The sequence below is a fragment of the Geotrypetes seraphini genome, chromosome 12, assembly GCF_902459505.1.
Source record: "Geotrypetes seraphini chromosome 12, aGeoSer1.1, whole genome shotgun sequence".
NCBI lineage: Eukaryota > Metazoa > Chordata > Amphibia > Gymnophiona > Dermophiidae > Geotrypetes > Geotrypetes seraphini.
The window spans coordinates 75323733-75347710 of record NC_047095.1 but is presented as its reverse complement, the minus strand read 5'-3'; the positions used below and the strand labels follow the sequence as shown (position 1 = coordinate 75347710).

At 44.5% G+C, this 23978-nt stretch overlaps 1 protein-coding gene across 1 annotated transcript in view; it reads left to right on the top strand.

Moving 5' to 3' along the window:
- Window positions 1–23978, top strand: part of PTPRF (protein tyrosine phosphatase receptor type F) — a 953410-nt gene that overhangs the window by 580384 nt on the left and 349048 nt on the right. Inside the window, exon 18 of the mRNA XM_033915537.1 lies at window positions 12559–12656. Within this exon, the coding sequence (XP_033771428.1) occupies window positions 12559–12656 (98 nt within the window). The remainder of the gene's footprint in view (window positions 1–12558; window positions 12657–23978) is intronic.

Genomic DNA, 23978 nt, shown 5'->3' with positions numbered 1-23978 from the left:
AGCAGAACCCACATTCAGCAGGCAACACTCTATGGTCTTGGGCAACGAAGTGCCCAACACTGCCTCAAGAAAGGAAAGCACTTTGTGGAAATGTGGCACTGCCATACCCCACAACCTCCCGGGCTGGTACAACATCGCACGAGACGCCCTCAAGGTCTTATGCTGCCAAATATAAGCATAGATCCTCCGTTCCAAGCAGATAAAAAATTTGCTTGTCAGGAGTACCGGCAGGGCTGAGAAAAGATACATCAACCTGGGAAGTACCACCATCTTAACCGTTTGCACTTTACCAAGCCAAGAAATATTTAGATGTTTCCACCTATCCAAATCCTGCCAGATCGCTTTCAACAAAGGAGGATAATTAGCAGCATACAACGAATCCACTTGCTTAGTTAAGTTGATCCCCAAATATCGCAATGAGTGCTGATCCCATTTAAAGGTGTAATTGTTGGAAATCCACCCACAATCCAAATCTGACAAGGTAAGATCCAAAATTTCTAATTTGGATGTGTTTATCCAAAAGCTGGACACTTGGCCATAGGTTATCAAAGTCTCCACCACTGCCTTCAACGAGTTGTAAGGGTCTCTTAGAGTATAAAGGATATCATCCGCAAACAATAATATTTTAGTTTTCAACCCTTCACGCCTTATACCCATAATATCTGTCATCTGCCGTACCAACTGCGCCAAAGCACAGGTGACAGAGCACACGCCTGGCAAGTTCCCTTCCCCAGAGTAAAGCTGTTAGTATACCCTCCATTGATATTAAGCGAGGCCAAAGGAGTCACATAAAGCAGCCAAAGCCAATGTAGGTGGGTCCCTGAGATCCCTACCTTTTCCAATACCTGAAACACATAAGAACATAAGAATTGCCACTGATGAGTCAGACCAGTGGTCCATTGTGCCCAGCAGTCCGCTCCTGCGGCTGCCCTTAGGTCAAAGACCAGTGCCATAACTGAGACCAGCCCTACTTGTGTACGATCCGGTTCAACATGAAGGTGTCTAACTTTGTATTGAATCCCTGGAGGATGTTTTCCCCTATAACAGCCTCCAGAAGAGCGTACCAGTTTTCCACCACTCTATGGGTGAAGAAGAACTTCCTTAGTTGTACGGAATCTATCCCCTTTTAACTTCAGACAGTGCCCTCTCATTCTCTCTACCTTGGAGAGGGTGAACAACCTGTCTTTATCTACTAAGTCTATTCCCTTCAGTATCTTGAATGTTTCGATCATGTTCCCTCTCAGTCTCCTCTTTTCAAGGATCATGTTCCCTCTCAGTCTCCTCTAATATCTCGCTGTACGGCAACTCCTCCAGCCCCTTAATCATTGTAGTTGCTCTTGTCTGGACCCTTTCGAGTAGTACCTTGTCCTTCTTCATGTATGGTGACCAGTGCTGGATGCAGTATTCCAGATGACGGTGTACCATGGCCCGGTACAGTGGCATGATAACCTTCTCCGATCTATTCGTGATCCCCTTCTTAATCATTTCTAGCACCCCACCCCAGGTATTTCTCCAATTGCACGCCAAAACTGCACTCATCCTTCCACCAGGCAGACCCCAAGCACACCTCTCCCTGCACACATTCCCCCACCGCCCCATCTCCCAAACAGCCCTCCCACCCCTCCCAGAAAAAACCCTATAGCCAGATAAAATCCAGTGTGACTCAGGTGACTTCCCATCCAAAAGGTATCTCTCCCACCCCCAGTTCAACATGTACTCTTCCCGAACCACACACCACCTCATACTAAAAGCTAAATATAAAGAACCCCCCCCCCCATACATCCAATAGTGAAGTCAACAAGTAAGTCGCAGGCGGGGAAAATCCCACCCCAAATGATGCTGCTGGGACACACTCAGAACCGGTGTCCCACTTCAAGTTGGCGCAGGTTGCCCAACCTCCACCTGCCGTTGTAGCTTCTGCTTTTGAGTAATACAGTGCCATCTGTGCCCTGCCACTGAGCGCGACGAGGCCACCCCTCGCTGGCTCTGTAGGTTGTCCCTCCATAGACAGACCTCCTCTAACAAGACATTAGCATCAGCCACCGTGGTCACCCAATGAGATTTATTAGCATAGGCAAATGATAATCCAAAGGGGTAAAGCCAATGATATCGAATACTGTGCACTGAAAGACACTTAGTCACCTCTCAAAATTCTCTTCTCCACCACAAGGAGATAGGGGAGACATTGGCAAAGATTTCAATCTTTTCTCCCTCCAAACATCCCACCTTGTGCGCTTCTTGCAAGACTTTCTTTGAGGGGAAATCTAGCAAAACAAGCCACTATATCCCTGGGCCTGTCTGGCGACCCCGGACCCAGCGTTCTATGTACTCGATTGAACTCAATCAGGATTACTTCTCCATCGGGCTCCGCAGTGCTTAAGAAGGCCTGGCATATCTTTTGCATCAAAGCTGCCACATCACGCTCCAGGCTTGTTTCCGCCATCCCAGGAGCCCGTAGATTATTCCTTCTGGAGCAGTTCTCCCCATCTTCAATTTTCAACAGCAGATCATCACACTTGATTTCCAAATTTTTACAAGTTTAAAAATCCCCAATGTCCTGATCATGCGTGTTCACACGCTCCTCAAAATCATTAAGCTTCTGGCCCATCTGATCAATCTTCTCATGAAGTCCCCCCATATCCGTACGGAGCTCTGTTTTTAGTGTAGTTAAGGAGGACTGCAACGTAGCCATCCAGCGTTGCAGATCTGTTCTGCTCGCAAGTGATGTTTCTGCACAACTTTCCTGTGCATCCTTCCCAACAGGGCCCTCTGCTCCTGCCGACAATTCCGGGAGCTCCTCCATTAGCTGCACCAAACGGTTTCGGGCCGCCATCGACTTAAACCCAAATGCATGCAAATCTAGCTTAGTTTTTTTCCCAACCATCTGTCGGGCTAGGCACTCTCGATATTGGCCCACATTCCAATCCAGTGGGGTAAACGGGATTGCCAATTTTTAGCTGATTTAGCTGGTGGTGAAGAGAGCTCCGCGTTCACACTGCCATTTATTGGGTGATAACGTCACGGCCGATTTTTTGTATTTTATGAAAGCTATAGAGGTCTGTCTAGCACTGTCCTTACTTCCTACCTTTTGGAGTAGTGTTTAATCAACTGCTGCTGCCCATCATAGCACATCAAAAACCATGAGGTCATTTAAGTTAATATTTTGATTTTAACCTCTTTCCCAATAGAGATTCTCTGTGTTTATACCACATATTTTTGAGTATCACCACAATTTTTCCTGTTCCAGAAGACTATTCTAGGAATCCACCACACTCTCTGTGAAAACCTATTTCCTGACTAAACACTTAACTCTACCAACTTTCAACTTCAACTCATATCCTCTAGTTCTACCACTTCATCTCTGGAAAGCATTTTTTAAAATATACATTAATACCTTTCAAGTATTTAAACATTAGTATCATATATAATTAATTATATATAATATTAATTATTTCTATAGCACTACCAGATGCACACAGCACTGTACAGAGTCACAAAGAGTAAGAAAACAGTTCCTATTTGAAAGAGCTTACCATCTGAAGCACAGGGAAAAGAAATGAAGACAACAAAATGCCAGGATCTAAACTGCATATATACTAATGCAAGGAGTTTAAGAAACAAAATGGGGGAGCTAGAAGCCATGTCCAATGCAGAGGACATAGACATCATTGGAATCTCTGAAACGTGGTGGAATGAGGAAAACAAATGGGATACAGCACTGCCGGGGTACAAGCTCTATCGCCGGGATAGGTCAGGTCAGAAAGGAGGAGGAATAGCCCTATACGTAAAAGAAAGCATACAATCGACAAGAATGGACACAGCGGAGATGATCAACAAACTGGAATCGCTATGGGTTAAAATACCGGGTAGGAAAGGGCATGAAATAAAGATGGGCCTATACTATCGTCCACCCGGGCAAACCGGAGATAGCGATAAAGAAATGGATGCCGAGATGAAGCGAGAATGCAAAAGCTTTACACAGTTGTTATGGGAGACTTCAACTATCCTGGGATAGACTGGAGTCTTGGAAGCTCAAGATGCGCTAGGGAGACAGAATTCCTGGAGGCTATACAAGATTGCTTCATGGAGCAGCTTGTTAGAGAACCGACGAGAGGAAATGCCACTCTGGATTTAATCCTAAATGGACTAAGGGGACCTGCAAAGGAAGTGGAAGTAGTGGGACCGTTGGGAAACAGTGATCATGATATGATCAAGTTCAAGGTTGAAGTAGGCATACCGAACGGAAAGAGAACCATAGCGACATCTTTCAACTTCAGGAAAGGAAACTATGAAGCAATGAGGGAAATGGTAAGGAAGAAACTTAGGAACACTTCCAAAAAATGGCAAACAGTAGAACATGCCTGGTCTTTTTTCAAAGACACAGTGAGCGAGGCACAAAATCTGCACATCCCCAGATTCAGAAAGGGGTGCAAAAAGGGTCGAACAAAAGACCCAGTATGGATGACTAAAATAGTGAAGGAAGCAATAGGCAATAAGAAAAATTCATTCAGGGAATGGAAAAAGGACAAAACTGAAGGGAACCAGAAGGAGCACAGGAAGTATCAAAAAGAATGTCACCGTGTGGTTCGAAAAGCCAAAAGAGAGTATGAAGAGAGGCTAGCCAGGGAGGCACGAAATTTCAAACCGTTCTTCAGATATGTTAAAGGGAAACAGCCAGCTAGGGAGGAGGTAGGACCGCTGGACGAAGGAGACAGGAAGGGAGCGGTGAAGGAGGAGAAAGAAGTCGCAAAAAGACTCAACATGTTCTTCTCGTCTGTATTTACAAACGAAGACACAACCAACATACCGGAACCTGAACAAATCTTCAATGGAAATCAAGCAGAAAAATTAACATCCATGGAAGTGAGCCTTGATGATGTACACAGGCAGATAGAAAAACTTAAAACTGACAAATCCCCGGGTCCGGATGGAATCCATCCCAGGGTTCTGAAGGAATTAAAGGAGGAGATAGCGGAACTACTGCAGCAAATTTGCAACCTATCCTTGAAAACAGGCATGATCCCGGAGGATTGGAAGATAGCCAATGTCACGCCCATCTTTAAAAAGGGATCAAGAGGTGACCCGGGAAACTACAGACCAGTGAGTTTGACCTCGGTTCCGGGGAAATTGACGGAAGCACTGATTAAAGAACACATCGATGAACATCTGGAAAGAAACGAACTTTTGAAAACAACCCAACATGGTTTCTGCAGGGGGAGATCGTGCCTAACGAACTTATTGCACTTCTTCGAAGGAATTAACAAACGGATGGACAGAGGAGACCCCATAGACATCATATACCTTGATTTCCAAAAAGCCTTTGACAAGGTGCCTCACGAACGTCTACTCCGGAAACTGAAGAACCATGGAGTGGACGGAGACGTACATAGATGGATCAGAAACTGGTTGGCGGATAGGAAACAGAGGGTAGGGGTGAAGGGCCACTACTCGGACTGGATGGGGGTCACGAGTGGTGTTCCGCAGGGCTCAGTGCTTGGGCCGCTGCTATTTAATATATTCATAAATGATCTAGAAACAGGCACGAAGTGTGAGATAATAAAATTTGCGGACGATACAAAACTATTTAGTGGAGCTGGGACTAAAGAGGAATGCGAAGAATTGCAAAGGGACTTGAACAAATTGGGGGAATGGGCGGAGAGATGGCAGATGAAGTTCAACGTTGAGAAATGTAAAGTATTGCATGTTGGAAACAGAAACCCGAGGTACAACTATACGATGGGAGGGATATTATTGAATGAGAGCAACCAAGAAAGGGACTTGGGGGTAATGGTGGACATGACAATGAAGCCGACGGCACAGTGCGCAACAGCCGCTAAGAAAGCAAATAGAATGCTAGGCATAATCAAGAAGGGTATTACAACAAGGACAAAAGAAGTTATCCTGCCATTGTATCAGGCGATGGTGCGCCCGCATCTGGAATACTGCGTCCAATATTGGTCTCCGTACCTTAGGAAGGATATGGCGTTACTCGAGAGGGTTCAGAGGAGAGCGACACGCTTGATAAAAGGGATGGAAAACCTCTCATACGCTGAGAGATTGGAGAAACTGGGTCTCTTTTCCCTGGAGAAGAGGAGACTTAGAGGGGATATGATAGAGACTTATAAGATCATGAAGGGCATAGAGAGAGTAGAGAAGGACAGATTCTTCAAACTTTCGAAAAATAAAAGAACAAGAGGACACTTGGAAAAGTTGAAAGGGGACAGATTTAAAACGAATGCTAGGAAGTTCTTCTTTATCCAACGAGTGGTGGACACCTGGAATGCACTTCCAGAGGGAGTAATAGGGCAGAGTACAGTACAGGGGTTTAAGAAAGGATTGGACAATTTCCTGCTGGAAAAGGGGATAGAGGGGTATAAATAGAGGATTACTGCACAGGTCCTGGACCTGTTGGGCCGCCGCGTGAGCGGACTGCTGGGCATGATGGACCTCAGGTCTGACCCAGCAGAGGCATTGCTTATGTTCTTATGTTCTTATCTAAACAGGCAAGCCAGACAAACAGGATGTCATAAATACAGTTAAGGGGAACGGTTAATATATTTCCCATATTCTTCCTTTCCTCTAGGGCAGTGTTTCTCAACTCAGTACTGGAGTACCCCCTTGCCAGTCAGGTTTTCAAAATATCCTCAATGAATATGCATAAACTTGATTTGTACACTGCTTCCATTATATGCAAATTTCTTTCATGCATATTACTACTACTCCTACTAAGTATCACTTATATAGCACTGAAAGGCATACGCAGTGCTATACATTTTGACATTTATAGACTGTCCCTGCTCGGAAGAGCATACAATCTACTTGGACAGACAGACATGACATTTAGGGTTGGGAATGCAGAACCCAAGGTGAGAGGAGTTAGGAGTTGAAAGCAATCTTGAAGAGGTGGGCGTTTTTGTGTTTTGTTTTTTTTTAATTTATATCCTTTTACAATTTATCAAGCATTTACTGTCTTGAAAGAGATCAGAAAATACAGAAAGGAAAATTATCCTATATATACACTAAAATATATACTTCAAATAAAATCGATTATTCAGTCCACAAATTTAGAACCAAGAAAAGAAATAAATTTAACAATGAACAGAAAAATTATTAAAAAATAGAGTGACAGAATGGTTATCCCTCCTATAGCCAGTAGACAGGTCATTCATCAAAGACTAAGAAACCAACCTTTCTTTTGGCCCCAAAAAATCTAATACTTGTTTAAGTTAAAAAAAAAAAGGAAATTTTTACTTTGATAAGAAATAAAACATTTTGCTGGAAATTTAAGCAAGAAAGTAGCCCCAAGGGCTAGGAGTCTTGGCTGCAAGGCCAAGAATTCCTTTCTACGCCTCTGGATTTTCAAAGCCAGATTGGGAAAAATTCTAACATTTGAGCCCAAAAATTTGTCATTTAAGTGATGGAAATACAGACATAAAACATATTCTCTGTCACTTTCCAATGCTAGAGTCAGCAGAAGAGTGGTTCCATCTGTAACTACCTCAAGGGAACTTTCTAGAAATAAAGACAAATCAACAACTTCAGATTTTCCTTTAGGGGTAGACTTCCCTTGGGGTCTCCTAATATCCAAGTAATAAGCCCTAACAATTGGAGGTAGATTTTCCACTGGAATGGCTAGGACTTCTCAAAAGTACTTTCTCGCCATCTCCATGGGAGAGATGACGGAACATTTAGGAAAGTTCAAAAGTCTCCTAAGTGAGTTTTCAAAATTTTCCAACTTGCAAGAAATAAATGATCTTTCCTTAACCATTTTCATTTGGACAAACTTTACTTCCTTCAAACTCTCCTCTTGTTTCTCCAATTTCTTAAGTTAGTCGTGTTGCCTGCTGCTTAACCTTGGAATAGATAGTCCCATAGTCGGTTTTGATGGATGAAAGACTCAGTTTAAGGTTGGCTTCCATATAAATTTTCTCAGGTCGTTTCAGTTCTCCAAAGCTGATGTTATTCCCTCCAGAAGCACCTCTCACCTCTCCTTCCATGGCGTCAGGGGTTAGCTGGTCAACCTTTCCAACACTGTCCTGCCAAGGCTCTAGTGCTGGCATCCCTCCTCTACTGGAGTCCATTTCTCCCACATCGGGCAGCTGAATTCCTGCATCTCCCTGCACCAGAGCACTTCTGGGTTGGGGAGGAATTGACCTCTGCTCCATGCTCAAATACCCAGGCAGCTCCTGCGCTGAGTTCGCTGGAGATCTCTGGATTCACCCCTGAAGTAGGTTGGATTTCCATAGCTGAGCGGGCAAAAGCGGTCTGTATAGTCGGCTGGATCAGGTGCTGCGAGGTCCTAGAAGCCGGAGGGTTAGGGCAGATGGTTCCCTTCCTCTTCCCCATTCGGGTTGGAATTGCATTTCGCGGTAAGTTAATGAGTAAAAAAACCTCTCAATACACACTGTGACCTGCTTAGACATCCGCACTCAACGCCATGTTGGTTCAGGTGCCGAAGAGGTGGGTTTTTAAATGGTCCTTGAACACTGCCAAAGACTGAGCCCACCGTAGGGATTTGGGCAGCATGTTCCAAGCATACGGCGCAGCAAGGTAGAAGGTACAGAGTCTGGAATTGGCATTTATCCTGAAAACCTGATTGGCAAGGGGACACTCCAGGACCGAGTTGAGAAACCCTGCTCTATGCAGTAGCAGTATTATGAGACCAACTGAGGCGGCACTCTTGAAGGAGCGGCATCCTCTCTGCCAATCCCCTTTCCAGCATCTAATGCTTTCACCCTTCTCCCCTCAATCAGCATTTTTCCATTTTACCCCCCAGCCGGCACATCTACCTTTTTTTTTTCTGTAAAAGTTTGTCAAGCAGTGGTAGCGATTTCCTGCTGCCAGTCCCTTCAACTTCTCTCCACTTCGGCCCGCCCCAGCAGAAACAGTAAGTTGTCAGAGAGGGCAGGTGCAGTCGAAAGAATATGCAGAGACCGGTGGCAGGGAATCAGCTGGAGGGGGGGGAATAGGAATAATGCTGATTGTGGGGATAAGGGTGAAAGCATTAGATGCCAGGAAGGGGAGCAGCAGAGAATGATGGCAGCAAGATGCCACTCCCTCAACAGTGCTGCCTGAAGATAGATAATGGACTCAGGGGAGGGAGTAGGAGAAGGTAGATATGTCTCCTTAGTTTCCCTTCTCTTCCCCCTTGCCCTGGCATCTTTCTGCTCTCCTCTTCTATCTCTCCCTCCCTCTCGATTATCTGACAGTTTCTCTCCTTCCTTCCTTTCTTTCCCTCCCTCTTTCCTTGCCCCTGGTAGAGAATGACACGGGGAAAAAAATCTGTCCCTATCCCCGTGAGCTCCATCCCCGTCCCATCACCATGAGCTCGGTCCCCGTCATCGCCCCCACAAATATTCCCCACCAAAGTGTACAGCGTCTGTTCCTCTCCACCCACCTTTGCCTGGTCCAGCAGCCTCCCCCCCTCGCTCCTGCCCGCACACCTGCTTGCCCTTCGCTCCTGCCTACCCGCCTGCCAGCTCCCTCCTTTCCTTCCCCTTACCTTTGCTGGCTTACTTTAATTTTAAAAACATAAGAATAGCCTTACTGGGTCAGACCAAAGGTCCATCAAGCCCAGTAGCCCGTTCTCATGATGGCCTATCCAGGTCCCTAGTACCTTGCCAAAACTGAAGGAGTAACAGCATTCCATGTGGAATCCCCAAAGAGTAGCAAGATTCCAGAATCTTTTAGTATCAAGATTCCGGAACCCAAAGAGTAGCAACATTCCATGCTACTGATCCAGGGCAAGCAATGGCTTCCCCCATGTCTTTCTCAATAACCGACATGGCCTTCTCCCCGTCCCCACGGCAACCAATTTTTTTCCGGCCCCGTTTTGGTGAGTTATCCACAGCTAGCTGCGGGTAACACCTTGTTATTCTCTAGCCCCTGGTCTGGCATCTGTCTCCTTCCCTCCCCCTCCATGGTCTGGTATCGCCTTTCCTTCCCCTCCCTCCTATGATCTTGGCATCTCTCTTTCTTCTCCTCTCCCTTCCCTAGTCTTCCTTCTCCTTCCTTCCCTCTCTCTCCGCAATTGGGTATAGCAGCATTTCTCCCTTCCCCCTGACTGCCTGGTGAGGTGAGGTCAGCTTCCCTCCCTTCCACTCCCTTGTTGCCCTCTTGCCTGCCACCCATAAGCGAACTGAACCCAGGCCGCGGGGCTCTAACACTGTGTGCACTGGCTTTCTTTCTCCGATGAAACAGGGAGTTATGTCATGAGGGGGAGGGAAGGGAAGCCAGCGCGGGAAGTGTTAGAGCCCCATGGCCTGGGTTCATTTCACTTTAACACTGTGCGCTCTAGCTTCCCTTCTCCCTCTCTTCCCCTCATGACATAACTTTTTGTTTCGGAGAAGAAGAGAAGCCATCACGCGCAGTGTTAGAGCCCTGCGGCCTGGATTCAGTTCTCTTGTGCGCAAGAGGGCAGCGAAGGAGTATTGAGGGAAGCTGACTTCAACTCACCAGGCAGTTGGAGGCCCCCTGCCCTGTTTGCTTCCCCCTATCGCCGGCCCTGGGGCCCCCCCCTGATATTTTCAGGCCCGAGGCACATGCCTACTGGGCCTACCCTTTAATCCAGCCCTGGGCCTAACCAACAACTTGTACAGGGACATTAATACCTCTTATGCTGATTGTTTCCCTCTATGTAGACTAGCATTCTTCTAGTTGTGGCCACTGCTTTGTTATGTGGTTATCACCCAAACTCCCTCTCTTAGTGTGGTTATCAGCCAATCATCCCGTAGCACATATAACTCCTTTGGATATCTTCTCCCCAGATGCATCACTTATCATATTGTCCATTCCCTCTAGGGCAGACATGTCAAACTCTGGTCCGCAGGCCAGTAATAAAATTTGGCCTGCCAGACAATTATTAATTTGTACTTAAGCTGTCCCGCTTCCCAGTCTCACATTAAAGCAGCCTGCGGAGGATCGCTGGTCGGCTGTAGCAATCCTAGCAGGCTGCCATAGCCTCAGCAGCACGTTCCCTCTGCCGCGGTCTCATACCTCAGAGGAAGGGCAGGACCACGGCAGAGGGAACGTGCTACGGAGGCCAACGGCAGCCTGCTAAGATTGCTGCAGCTGACCGGCGATCCTCTGCAGGCTGCTTTAATATGAATCAGATTCTTGCTGAACAAACTTCCCCTACTAATAGTTACTTATTTAAATGTGATTAATTAGAATAAATATTAACATTAAAAGCCCCACCCTTTTATTTATATTGACTGGAGTAGCAGTACAGCAAATTACACATAATTGGAAAAATTATGACAGATTGAACTATAATTTTTGGTGGAACTCAGTTTGCCATATATATAAGATGGAGCGTACATTTGCAACACAAAAAGGATATATGGATAAGTTCAAGAAGATTTGGGGACCATTAACAGATTTTTGCAATGACTGATTTTAATTTTTTCCCATAATAAGATAATGGTTAAAGAAGGGAGGGAGGGAAGGGGTAAAGAATTTATTCTCTTTATTATACATTATAAAAAATATATCATAATGAATGAATGATAGTCCTATGAGAAATTAATGTGATAAAGGGAGGGAAAAGGGTTCATAATTAAATAATAATTGATAAAATCATTACAATATATATGTTATATAAATTCATAAGAAAAATAATATAAAATATGGTTTATATAAAATACATTATAGAGATATCAAGTGTATTGTTAAGATAAATGTATGGAAAATTTATAACACTTGTTGATATGTGAAAAAATCAATAGAAAACTTAAAACAAAAAACAAAAGCCCCACCCTAAGGGCAAGTTACGTATTTCAACTGTTTTTCCTGCAATCAGCTCAAAGTTTCTTATAATTGAAAGCTCCAGGAAATCTGTAACATTCTTAATCTGGCCTCTGCAGCCCTCAACATCAGCCAAATGCATTTCCAGCTTTAGCTAACCCCTACCCTTCCTCCACTGTCCGTTATCTTTTGCTTCTTTTCTAAATCTACTCTGATATGCGAGAGGTTTACCAGTTCAAAGGCTATATTTAGAATGAGCAAACTCTCTAAAAATGATTCACTTATTTTCTAGTACTGCCATCTTTTGCTCATTCTTTTCTGACCTCTGGATAGAGTGCTAGCTTCTGAAAGCTATGTACAATAACCCAAGGTGAACCGCTGCACAGTAGCAAACTTAACGTACCATAGGCTGATCACAGAAAATATCACCATATAGTAACATAGTAAATGCCAGCAGATAAAGACCAGCACAATCAGCCAGTTGCTCTAACAAAGTGGCCATAGTCGTATCTAGCACTCTGCAAAGGTTCTACTAAGACTAAGGGGTCCTTCTATTAAGGTGCGTATTTAGCGCACCTTAATAAAAGGACCCCTAAGTATCTTAATAAAAAATTTGGCCCGCGACTTAGCCTATGTTTTAGATTGCAGCCCCTTATCTGATTGAGTTTGACACCCCTGCTCTAGGGCATCCACTCTGTTGCAAATCTTCATGTTGTCAGCAAATAGGCAAACTTTTCCTTCTAATTGGTTTAGTACAAAAGAAGTCAGTAAAAAACACAACTCAATTATTTAATTTCTGTTTTGTTCTTTCAGTGTTTGCAAAGAATTTCCGTGTAAATGCTGTGATGAAAACATCTGTATTGTTGAGCTGGGAACTGCCTGACTCCTATAAGCCTGCAGTACCTTTTAAGGTAAGGCTAGGATAAGTTTTTTAAACAAGGCTAACATTTTAAGTTCCTAGCCTTAAGTAAAAAGGGTTTTTGCAGAAATTCACAGAAATCTGCTCTGAAAACCAGTTAACTAGATTTTACAAATTTCCCAAAGATAGAATGCTTGGGAATATAAAGAAAGAGGAAACCCACTGAGTTCTGTGAAAAAGAAGTGACAAATGATGGTGCAAACTTTTCTTCACATTATTTTGATATTAGCATGTGAAAAGCAAACAAACACTCTTTACAGAAGGAAAGCATGGCATGAGGAAGCAGTACTCAAAACAAGAATTTCTTTAGCACCTCTCCAGATCGGTATAGCTTCACTGATGGGTAAAAGCTCTTCATAACCAGCAGATGGAGACTGAGACAAAATCTTTTGGCTGTAGTAGAAATAGCTATGCTTCCCTCTCATATTTCAGTCTTCTCTCAGTCTCAGCAGGTGGTGGTAAGCTATTGCCATCATCCCTATTTAATGTAGGGCTGTTGGAATTTGTGTAGTGGCCTTCTTGTCCCCATTTGGTGCCTGACTGAGCTTGGGGGACCCTGGTTTGGGGTCCGTCCGACCTCAGGGGTGTCACACTCGACAGGTCATGAGTTGAGTCCCTACCTCCACCTACCCAAAATTTTGTAGAGGGTGCCTCAGCTTTAAGCCTTGCCACCGATACCAGCAAGGTAGAGAGTTAGTCGACCGGCACAAGATGTAGAAGTAGAAGGGACACAGGGAAACAGTGATCACAATATGATCCGCTTCTATCTGGACGCAGGGGAGAAACATCAGTCCAAAACGACAGCAACGGCATTGAACTTCCGAAAAGGGAATTACAAAGGGATGAGACTCATGGTAGGGAAGAAGATTAAGAAGAGGATAAGCACTGTAAAAACGCAAGAGCAAGCTTGGTCCCTTTTTAAGGACACAGTGACCAAGGCACAAAATCTATATATACCACGTATCAACAAGGGATCAAAGAGGAAAAACAACAAAGAACCGTCATGGCTCACTAGCGGTGAAGGAAGCGATAAGAGACAAGAAAACTTTGTTTAAGGATTGGAAAAGGTCAAAAACAGATGAAAACTGGAACAAGCATAAACATCAACGCTGGTGCCATAAGGCAATAAAAGGGGCCAAAAGAGATTATGATATATTAAGAGGAAACGACCCGCAAAGGAAGCGGAGGGACCATTGGATGACCATGGAATAAAAGGAGTGCTAAAGAAGGACAAAGCAATCGCCAACAAACTGAACACATTTTTTGCGTCTGTATTTACCGAAGAAGATGTACACAGCATACCGGAACCCATCAGGCTATATGCTGGAAATGAAGACGAAAAGCTGACAGGATTGACAGTCAGTCTAGAGGAGGTGTGTAGGCAGATTGATAGGCTTAAGAGCGATAAATCCCCGTTAGCTGTGGCTTTGCGGTTCTATTAGCTGGCGAGGATGCGTATATGGCATTTTTCAGCAGGAAGAGCTCCAGGAGCTTATTCTTCAGGTCTCCTCGATGTTGCGCTTCAAGGAAGATGCAAAGGAGCCCCTGCATGTTGTGGACCCTCTGCTTCGGGGTTCTGCTCTGCATCTCACTCTTTTCCTTTGCATCAGAATTTTGATGTCTCTGCCTTAGCGGTCCAGGTGGTGATGTGTAGCAGTGTGGTGGCTTGGGCATGTTTTTGGTGGGCCGAGCATGTCCTTGACCGTGAGTCTAATGACTGGACCTTGGTGGAACAGAAAGTAGCCAAAATTTAGATGGTTGCCTGGAGTATTGTGTTCAGTTTTGGAGACTGTATCTGGCAAAGGATATAAAAAGACTTGAAGTGGTCCAGAGGAGGGTGATGAAAATGGTAAGAGGTTTGAACCAAAAGAAGTATGAGAAGAGACTGGAAGACCTAAATATGTATACCCTGGAGAAGAGGAGGGACAGGGGAGATATGATGCAGACGTTTAAATACTTGAAAGGCATTAATATAGAACCAAATCTTTTCCAGAGAAGAAAAAAAATGGTAAAACTATAGGTCATAATTTGAAGGAGGAAGACTTAGGAGCAATGTTAAGAAATTCTTCTTCACGGAGAGGGTGGTAGATGCATGGAATGCCCTCCCAAGGGAAGTGGTGGAGAGGAAAACGGTGATGGAATTCAAAAAAGGGTGGCATAAAAATAGAGGATTTCTAATTAGAAAACAAATGATGTAAATTAAAGAACTAAGCCCAGTATTGGACAGACCGGCACAGTTTATGTCCCATATATGGCGATTCAATGTAGGATGGGCTGGGGTGGGCATCAATGTGAACTCCACTAATATGGAACATGAGGATGTTGCTGGCCAGACTACGGTAGATATCCTGCAAACAACGGAATGGTTGGATAGGCTGGAGTGAGCTTGGATGGCAACTTCAGCATTTGGAACCTAGGACAATACCAGACTCTACAGTTTACGATCCAGAAATATCAAAGAGGAGACAAGTTAATCATATCATGTATTTTTTAAACGAATATCACTTGTGGGCAGACTGGATTGGACCGTTCAGGTCTTTATCTGCCATCATTCATCATCATTCATTTACTATGTTATCTCTCTGATGCCCTGTATGACCTGTTGCAAGCGAGAGCCAAGTCCATGGCTCTCGGGGTGGCCGCTTGTCATACCTTGTGGCTTCGGGCTTGCTTGGCAGATGCGGTATCTAAGGCCAAGCTGACAAAATTTCCCTTTCAGGGGGTCTTTTATGTTTGGTGAGGATTTGGACAAGTTGTTTCAGACCTTGATGGACTCTAAGGTGCCCCATCTTCCCGAATACTGTGCCCGCCCACCTGCGTGGGGTGGCGTTGCTTGGGGGCATTTGCTTGATTTCTGCAGATATCACCCTGGTCAAGGTTCTGCTTCTTTTATGGCCTCTGGGTTTTCTTGTGGCCGTTTCTTTCAGCGCATGCAGTCCTTTTGGGGGGGGGTTCCCATCAGGGGGGATGTCATTCCTCCACTGGCTCCCCCAACGCCTGTCCCACCCAATGACTCCTTGCCGGCACCTCCCTTGGTTCTGGGCCAAGATCACAAAGGATCAGTGGGTCCATTAAGTGATTCTAGATGGATATGCTCTGGAGTTTTCCCGCGCTTGGCCAGATTCCTTTCTTGCTTCTTGTCAGGTGTAAGGTTTGAAGGTCAAGTGAGGTTGTAGGGGTTACATGAGAGGCGCCCTTACAAATGCCAGGTCCCAGGTTCAGTTCCCTCACAGAAGATTCACCAGGAGTAGAATCAAATAAGAAACACAGCCAGAGGTGATTGCATAAAGAATATATTATAGAAATAGGCTTACAGAAAAGTAGGATTAATAAAAGTTACAGTTACATTAATAAAAGTTACAATTACAGAGACTGCTTCTGTGTTCTTGTAAATGAGAGAGAACACAGAGAGAGAGAGAAAAAAAAAAGATGTATGTGTGTTGCAGAGAGGAGGCTTTTATCGTTTGGAATCTTATTCTGAATATAGAAAACTATTGAGCTTCAGTAGTAGTTAAACCTCCCCCTCCTTAGTAAACTTGTGCTAGACAGAATAAGAATAGGCTGCAGTCAAATGTGTCTCTGACAATAGTTTCTGATTAACTTTAGTTATCTGTGCACCTGGACCCATTGTCCTAAGCACCCTCTTAATCAGACATTAACACCTTTTAGCTAATCATGATTTAATCAGGGCTATTTGAAACCGTCTTTTAGGGTTGTATGAAACCGTCTGCCTGCACTCAGGGTCTATCTGCATTCACATGCCAGAATCAGATTGATATAATTTCCCATAGGCCTTTGCTGACATTAGTTATGCCAGCTGAAAATGCTGATTGCTAGCAATAGCTATGCTGACATCAGGTAGTATGGAAGAAGCGAGCTTTTTGTCAAATGCTTCAAAGATTGCTAGATCTCAAAGCGGTGGTGCCAGTGCCTTCACAGGAGTGGCGCACAGGCAGATATTCAATTTGCTTCGTGGTGCCCAAGAAAGAGAGGCCTTTCGGGTCCATCTTAGATCTGAAGGGGGTCAATAGGGCTCTGCGGGTTCTGTCTTTTTGCATAGAGACCCTGATATCTGTCATTCTGGCTTTTCAGCTTGGGGAATTTCTGATCTCGATCTGACGGAGTCATACTTGCATATTTTGATTCACACCTCCCATCAGCGGTTCCTTTGCTTTGCGATCTTGGGACGGCATTACCAGTTTTGTGCGCTTCCTTTGGGTCTGACTATGGCTCCGTGGACATTCACCAAGATTATGTTGGTTGTGGCGACAGCCTTGCGCAAGCAGGGCATTCTAGTTCATCCTTATCTGGACGACTGGCTGATCCGAGTAAAGTCATTTCAGGAGAGCTCCTGAGTTACAGCTTGGGTTGTGGAGTTCCTGCAGTCACTGGGATGGGTAATCAACCTGTCCAAGAGCCGGTTAGCTCAGTCTCAGCGTCTGGAGTACCTTGGGGTTCTTTTTGACACCAGCTTGGGGAAGGTCTTCCTGCCAGAGGTCCGAGTGGTCAAATTGCAGTTGCAGATTTGCCTTCTGATGGCATCCCAGTGTCCTTGGGCTCAGGGTTTTCTTCAGGTCTTGGGGGTCAATGGCGGCTTCCCTGGTGTGGTTCGGTGGGCCCGGGCTCACATGCGCCCGCTTCAAGTTTTAAGTTTATTTAAAATTTGATGAATCGCTTATTCGTAATACAAAGTGATGAACAAATCTAAAAATTATAATAGTACAACTACAAATACAGGGGTTCAATATAAAAACATTGACAGTACACTTAACATAAACAGGACCAAAAGGGAAACGGGGGAGGAAATATAATGAATGATAGTAAATGAGACGGATAAGGGATATTACAATAGGGAGGGGTAAAGATGGAAACTTAAGATGAAGGCTAGAATTAAAAGGTGTATCTTAGCTTTAAAAAGCTAGCAGTTAAAAGCATCTTTAAAAAGAAAGCATGCTCTGCTTCAGCAGTGGTTGCCACAGGTGCACGACTTGGGCACTCCCATTCCACAGACTGTTTCAAACCATAAACTTAAAGGGCTCCAGTTCTGAACCTATTCCTCCATTCATCCTAAAATGTGTTTTGGGCATCTTTGGACCGTTCATACTTAAACTCATTACAAACAGTCTGGAAACAGGGACTTTGCCCAGATCATGGAAACACTCAACCACGCACCCAATTCTCAAGGAAACCCAAAGGCTTAGACAAGACTTCCTTCTTCTAAAGCCGGGTGTTGTTTCAATGGGGGCTACATTCTATTTAAGGCATCCTTGTAAATGCATTGTATATTACCGAATGCTCAAATATGTTTTCTTTGAATCTTTTCAACTAACAACCTTCTTATCGATGTCAAGGTTGGACAAAGAAAAATCTTGAAGCTGTATATTAAGAAATGTGGTACCTATCCTCGGTCTTTCAGCTATTTCTTGCTTTTTTTTTTTTCTTTCTCTTTAAACTCGCTTTAATAATTTTTGGATCTCTGTTATTGAGGACTTGAGTTGAATTAAGCCTATACTTGTTTTCTTCTTAGAAAGTTTGCAACTTTTTTTCTTTTTGTGTATAAGTGTATTTTTTGTGGCCTTTCTGTACAAGTTTATGCTTGGTTTGTAATTATAAAATCAATAAATAAATAATTAAAATTTTTTTTAAAAAAATAAACATATACTATAAGAAGTCACTAAGATAAAAGTATTGGGGATCTTAATGGACCATAAACTGAACTACCATAATCAAATTAGCTCAGTAGTTAGAAGTTGCTTCCATAGATTACGTATGATCAGATCACTAGCTTCATTTCTTGACATAGCTTCTCTTAATGTTCTTATCCATTCATTGGTTATATCAAAGCTAAAGTACTTCAACTCACTGTTCAAGGGAATTACATTGAAAGAATTAAGGTGATTACAAATAATACAGAACACCGCTATAAAAATTATTACTAACAGTAAAAAATTTGATCATGTAGCACCACTTTTCAAGAATGCACACTGATTACCCGTAGCATATAGAATCTCATACAAGTCGCTTTATTAACCTTCAAAATATTAACAGCTTAAGCTCCAACATTTCTAGAAAGACATCTCATTCCATATAATCCAATAAGAACTCTTAAGATCTGAAGACAAAAACCTTCTTTTTGTCCTGTCTCTAAGAACTATAAATACACAATGAGACACAATCTTCTAGGTTATAGCACCACAAATTTGAAATGCATTGCTAGCTCACCTTAAGGAAGAAAAAAAGTACGCAGGTGAGGCTGGACTCATTTAGAGCACTGGTCTTTGACCTAGGGGTCACTGCGAGAGCGGACTGCTGGGCACGATGGACCACTGGTCTGACCCAGCAGCGGCAATTCTTATGTTCTTATGTTGTCACGGTGGCATTGCGAAAAGCAGGCATTCTGGTTCATTCCTTTCTAGACGACTGGTTGATTCGAGCAAAGTCGTTCCAGGAGAGGACCCGGGTTGCTGGGATGGGTCGTCAACCTTTCCATGAGCCAGTTGTCTCCATCTCAGCGACTGGAGTATCTAGGAGTTATGTTCGACACCTCCTTGGGGAAGTTCTTGCTTCCGGAGGCCCGGGTAAGCAAATTGCAGTCTCGGATTTATGGCGTCCTGGTGTCCTCGGGTGCAGGATTTCCTCCAAGTCTTGGGGTCTATGGCGGCTTCCCTTGATGTGGTGAGGTGCTGATCACAGGTGCCATTCTTCTCAGTTGGAGAGCTCAGGACATCTGGTCCATGGTGGAGGCTTCCTGGTCAATAAATGACCAGAGCCATCCATATGGCATTGTTAGCCTTCCAGTCCTTTCTGTTGGGCAAGTCATTCAGGGTTCTTTTGGACAATGCAACGGTGGTGGCCTATGTCAATCATCAGGGGTCACCAGGAACACTTTCGTGGCACAGGAGGCAGCTCTGCTCATGCTCTGGGCAGAATCTCATCTTCAAGACATCTCGGCCTCCCACATAGCCGGAGTGGAAAATGTTCAAGCGGACTTCCTCAGTCTTCATGTGCTAGATCCTGGAGAGTGGTGTCTAAGCCCCGTGGCCTTTCAGTTGATAGTGCAGTCTTGGGGTCAGCCTCTCATGGACCTGATGGCCACAAGTGTCAATGTCAAAACACCCCTCTTCTTCAGTCGTCGCAGAGACGGTTAGTCGAGGGCCTGGATGCTCTGGTTCAACCATGGCCAATCGATGGGCTGTTGTATGTGTTCCCTCCGTGGTCATTAGTGGGAAGAGTTCCTCTCCGCATAGTTCGACATCCAGGCCTTGTGGTTCTGATGGCTCCGGAATAGCTCAGGCGACCGTGGTATGCGGATCTGGTGAGCCATCTGGTGGCGGATCCCATTCCTCTACCTCTCTCGGCTGACCTTCTGACTGAGGGACCCATTCCAATGTTCGATATGGGTCCCTTCTGACTTACGGCTTGACTTTTGAAAGGGATTGCCTAGGTAAGAAGGTGTATTCAGATAAAGTGATCTCAACCCTCTTGGGGTCCCAGAGGCTTATGTGAGGGTTTGGCATATATTTAAAGAGTGGTGTGCTGCGCATGGAGTGGGTAGTACCTAAAGATTGGAGGGTGGCCAATATTATGCCGATTTTAAAAGGGCTCCAGAGAATATCCGTGAAATTACAGACCGATAAGCCTCACTTCGATGCCGGGCAAAGTGGTAGAAATGATTATAAAAATATAATATAGACAAACATGATTTAATGTGACGGAGTCAGCATGGGTTCAGCCGAGGGAGATCTTGCCTCACTAATTTGCTTGTCTTCTTTGAAGGTGTGAATAAACATGTGGATAAAGGTGAGCCAGTTGATATAGTATAATCTAGATTTTCAGAAAGCTTTTGATAAAGTTCTTCACCAGAGGTTCCTGAGAAAATTAAAGAGTCATGGGATACGTGGCAAAGTTTAGTTGTGAATAAGGAATTGGCTATCAAATAGAAAACAGAGGGTAATGTTAAATGGTCATTTTTCCTCAATGGAGGAGAGTAAACAGTGGAGTGCCACAGGGTCTGTACTGGGACCGGTGCTATTAACATAAGAACATAAGAATTGCCACTGCTGGGTCAGACCAGTGGTCCATCGTGCCTAGCAGTCCGCTCTCGCAGTGGCCCCTAGGTCAAAGACCAGTGCTCTAAATGAGTCTAGCCTTACCTGCGTACATTCTGGTTCAGCAGGAACTTGTCTAACTTTGTCTTGAATCCCTGGAGAGTGTTTTCCCCTATAACAGCCTCTGGAAGAGCGTTCCAGATTTCTACCACTCTGAGTGAAGAAGAACTTCCTTACATTTGTACGGAATCTATCCCCGTTTAACTTTAGAGAGTGCTTTCTCATTCTCTCTACCTTGGAGAGGGTAAACAACCTGTCTTTATCTACTAAGTCTATTCCCTTCAATATTTTGAATGTTTTGATCATGTCCCCTTCTGTCTCCTCTTTTCAAGGGAGAAGAGGCCCAGTTTCTCTAATCTCTTGCTGTACGGCAACTCCTCCAGCCCTTTAACCATTTTAGTTGCTCTTCTCTGGACCCTTTTGAGTAGTACTATGTTCTTCATGTACGGCAAACCAATGCTGGACGCAGTATTCCAGGTGGGGGAATTCCATGGCCCAGTACAGCGGCATGATAACCTTTTCCGATCTGTTTGTGATCCCCTTCTTAATTATTTCTAGCATTTTCCAGTACAATAGGTGAGATTTTCTAGACCATAGAGATGCTCAAAGGCAGTCCCCCAGAGAGTCAGGGAAGTCTTGCTGTGCCAGCCTTCAAGACCGAGGACCCAAAAGCCGAATCCCGTCTGGCAGCTACATCCACTCCGTAAAACTTGACAAACATGTGAAGAGAAAACCACGTCGCCATACTGCAAATCTCCTTAGGAGAAACCAATCACATTGAGGCCCACGAGGAAGCCACACTCCTACTAGAATGCACCTTAATAGAACTAGGAGATTGTTTTCTCGCCAGCATTTAAGTGGAGGAAATGGCCCTATGGATCCACCTGGAGATCATTGCCTTAGAAGAGGGAATACCTCACTGAATAGATTGCATCAGCACAAACAGAACACAGAACTCTGCACATGTCCAACCTCTTCAGGAAACGATCTTGATGTTTGGATCCTGTCGGCTGAAAAACAGGCAAACACACCTCCTGATTGACATAGAATGCTGAAACTTAGGCAAAAACGAAGGCAAAAACGAAGGAATGATCTGGAGCAAAACTCCCATCTCTGAAATTTGGAGGAAAGAGTCTCTACAAGTCAACGCCTTCAGCCCATATACCCTACGGGCAGAAGTGGTGGGACCCAGAAAAACAGTCTTGATTGTAAGATCCAGAAACAGAGGCTCAAAAGGAGTTCTGACAAAGCCCAACAACACCACATCAAGGCCCCGGCAAGGAACGGATTCTTAACGGGTTGCCGTACCCGAAGAGCTCCTTTCAAAAAACGAGCAACCTCTGGATGCGACACTAACAAGGACCCGCTATCCTGAGAATGGAAACAAGATAGACTGGCCACCTTGTCTCTTACAGATGCCACAGGGAGGCCCTATCCAGACCAGCCTGAAGAAAGGCAAGGACTTGTGACAACAGTAGCCACAAAATGGTCCACCCGATCCTGGTTACACCAATATTTGAAGGTGCTCCACGCCTTAGCATAGGCAGACACCGTGGATGACTTCTTAGATTTGAGAAGAATAGTGATCACAAGCTCTGAATAGCCTTATGCTCTAAGATCGCATGCTCAAGATCCAAGCCATAAGAGCAAAGTGATTTATTTAATTTGTTTATAAATGATCTGGAAATCAGAACAATGAGTGAGGTGATTAAATTTGCAGATGACACTAAACTGTTCAAAGTTGTTAAAACGCATGCGGATTGTGAAAAATAGCAGGCGGACCTTAGGAAATTAGAAGACTGGGCGTCCAAGTGGCAGATAAAAATTAATATGGACAAATGCAAAGTGATGTTCATAGGGAAGAATAACCTGAATCACAGTTACTGGATGCTAGGGTCCACCTTGGGGGTTAGCACCCAAGAAGAGGATCTGGGTATCATTGTAGACAATATCATGAAACTTTCTGCCCAATGTGTGGCGGCAGCCAAAAAAGCAAATAGGATGCTGGGAATTATTAAAAAGGGATGGTTAACAAGCCTGAGAATGTCATAATGCCCCTGTATCGCTCTATGGTGCGACCTCAGGAAAGAGACTTGGGAGTACTGGTCGACAAGTCAGTGAAGCTGTCTGCGCAATGTGCGGTGGCAGCAAAAAGGGAGAACAGAATGTTAGGAATGATTAAGAAGGTAATCACGAACAGATCGGAGAAGGTTATCATGCCACTGTACCGGGCCATGGTACACCCCCACCTGGAATACTGCATCCAGCACTGGTCGGCGTACATGAAGAAGGACACGGTACTACTCGAGAGAGTCCTGAGAAGAGCGACTAAAATGGTTAAGAACATAAGTAATGCCTCTGCTGGGTCAGACCAGAGGTCCTTCATGCCCAGCAGTCCGCTCACGCAGCGGCCCATCAGGTCCAGTACCTGTATAGTAATTCTCTATCTTTACCCTTCTATCCTCTTTTTCTTCAGGAAATCATCCAATCCCTTCTTGAACCCCAAAACCGTACTCTGTCCTATCACGCCCTCTGGAAGCGCATTCCAGGTGTTCACCACCCTCTGGGTGAAGAACTTTCTAGCATTGGTTTTGAATCTGTCGCCTTTTAATTTTTCCAAATGCCCTCTCATTCTTGTAGTCTTCGAAAGTTTGACGAATCTGTCCCTCTCCACTTTCTGTATGCCCTTCATGATCTTGTAAGTCTATCATATCCCCTCTAAGTCTCCACTTCAGGGAAAAGAGTCCCAGTTTCTCCAATCTTTCAGCGTATGAAAGGTTTTCCATACCCTTTATCAAGCGTGTCGCTCTCTTCTGAACCCTCTCGAGTATCGCCATATCCTTCTTTAGGTACGGTGACCAATATTGGACACAGCACTCCAGATGCGGGCGCACCATCGCCCGATACAACAGCAGCATAACTTCTTTGGTTCTGGTTGTAATACCCTTCTTGATTATACCTAGCATTCTATTTGCTTTCTTAGCGGCCGCTGTGCACTGTGCCGACGGCTTCATTGTCTTATCCACTATTATCCCCAAGTCCCTTTCTTGGGTACTCTCACTCAATGACAGCCCTCCCATCGTGTAGCTGTACCTCAGGTTTCTGTTTCCTACGTGCAAGACTTTACATTTCTCTACATTAAACTTCATCTGACTGGAGGAGTTGCCATACAGTGATAGATTAGAGAAACTGGGCCTCTTCTCCCT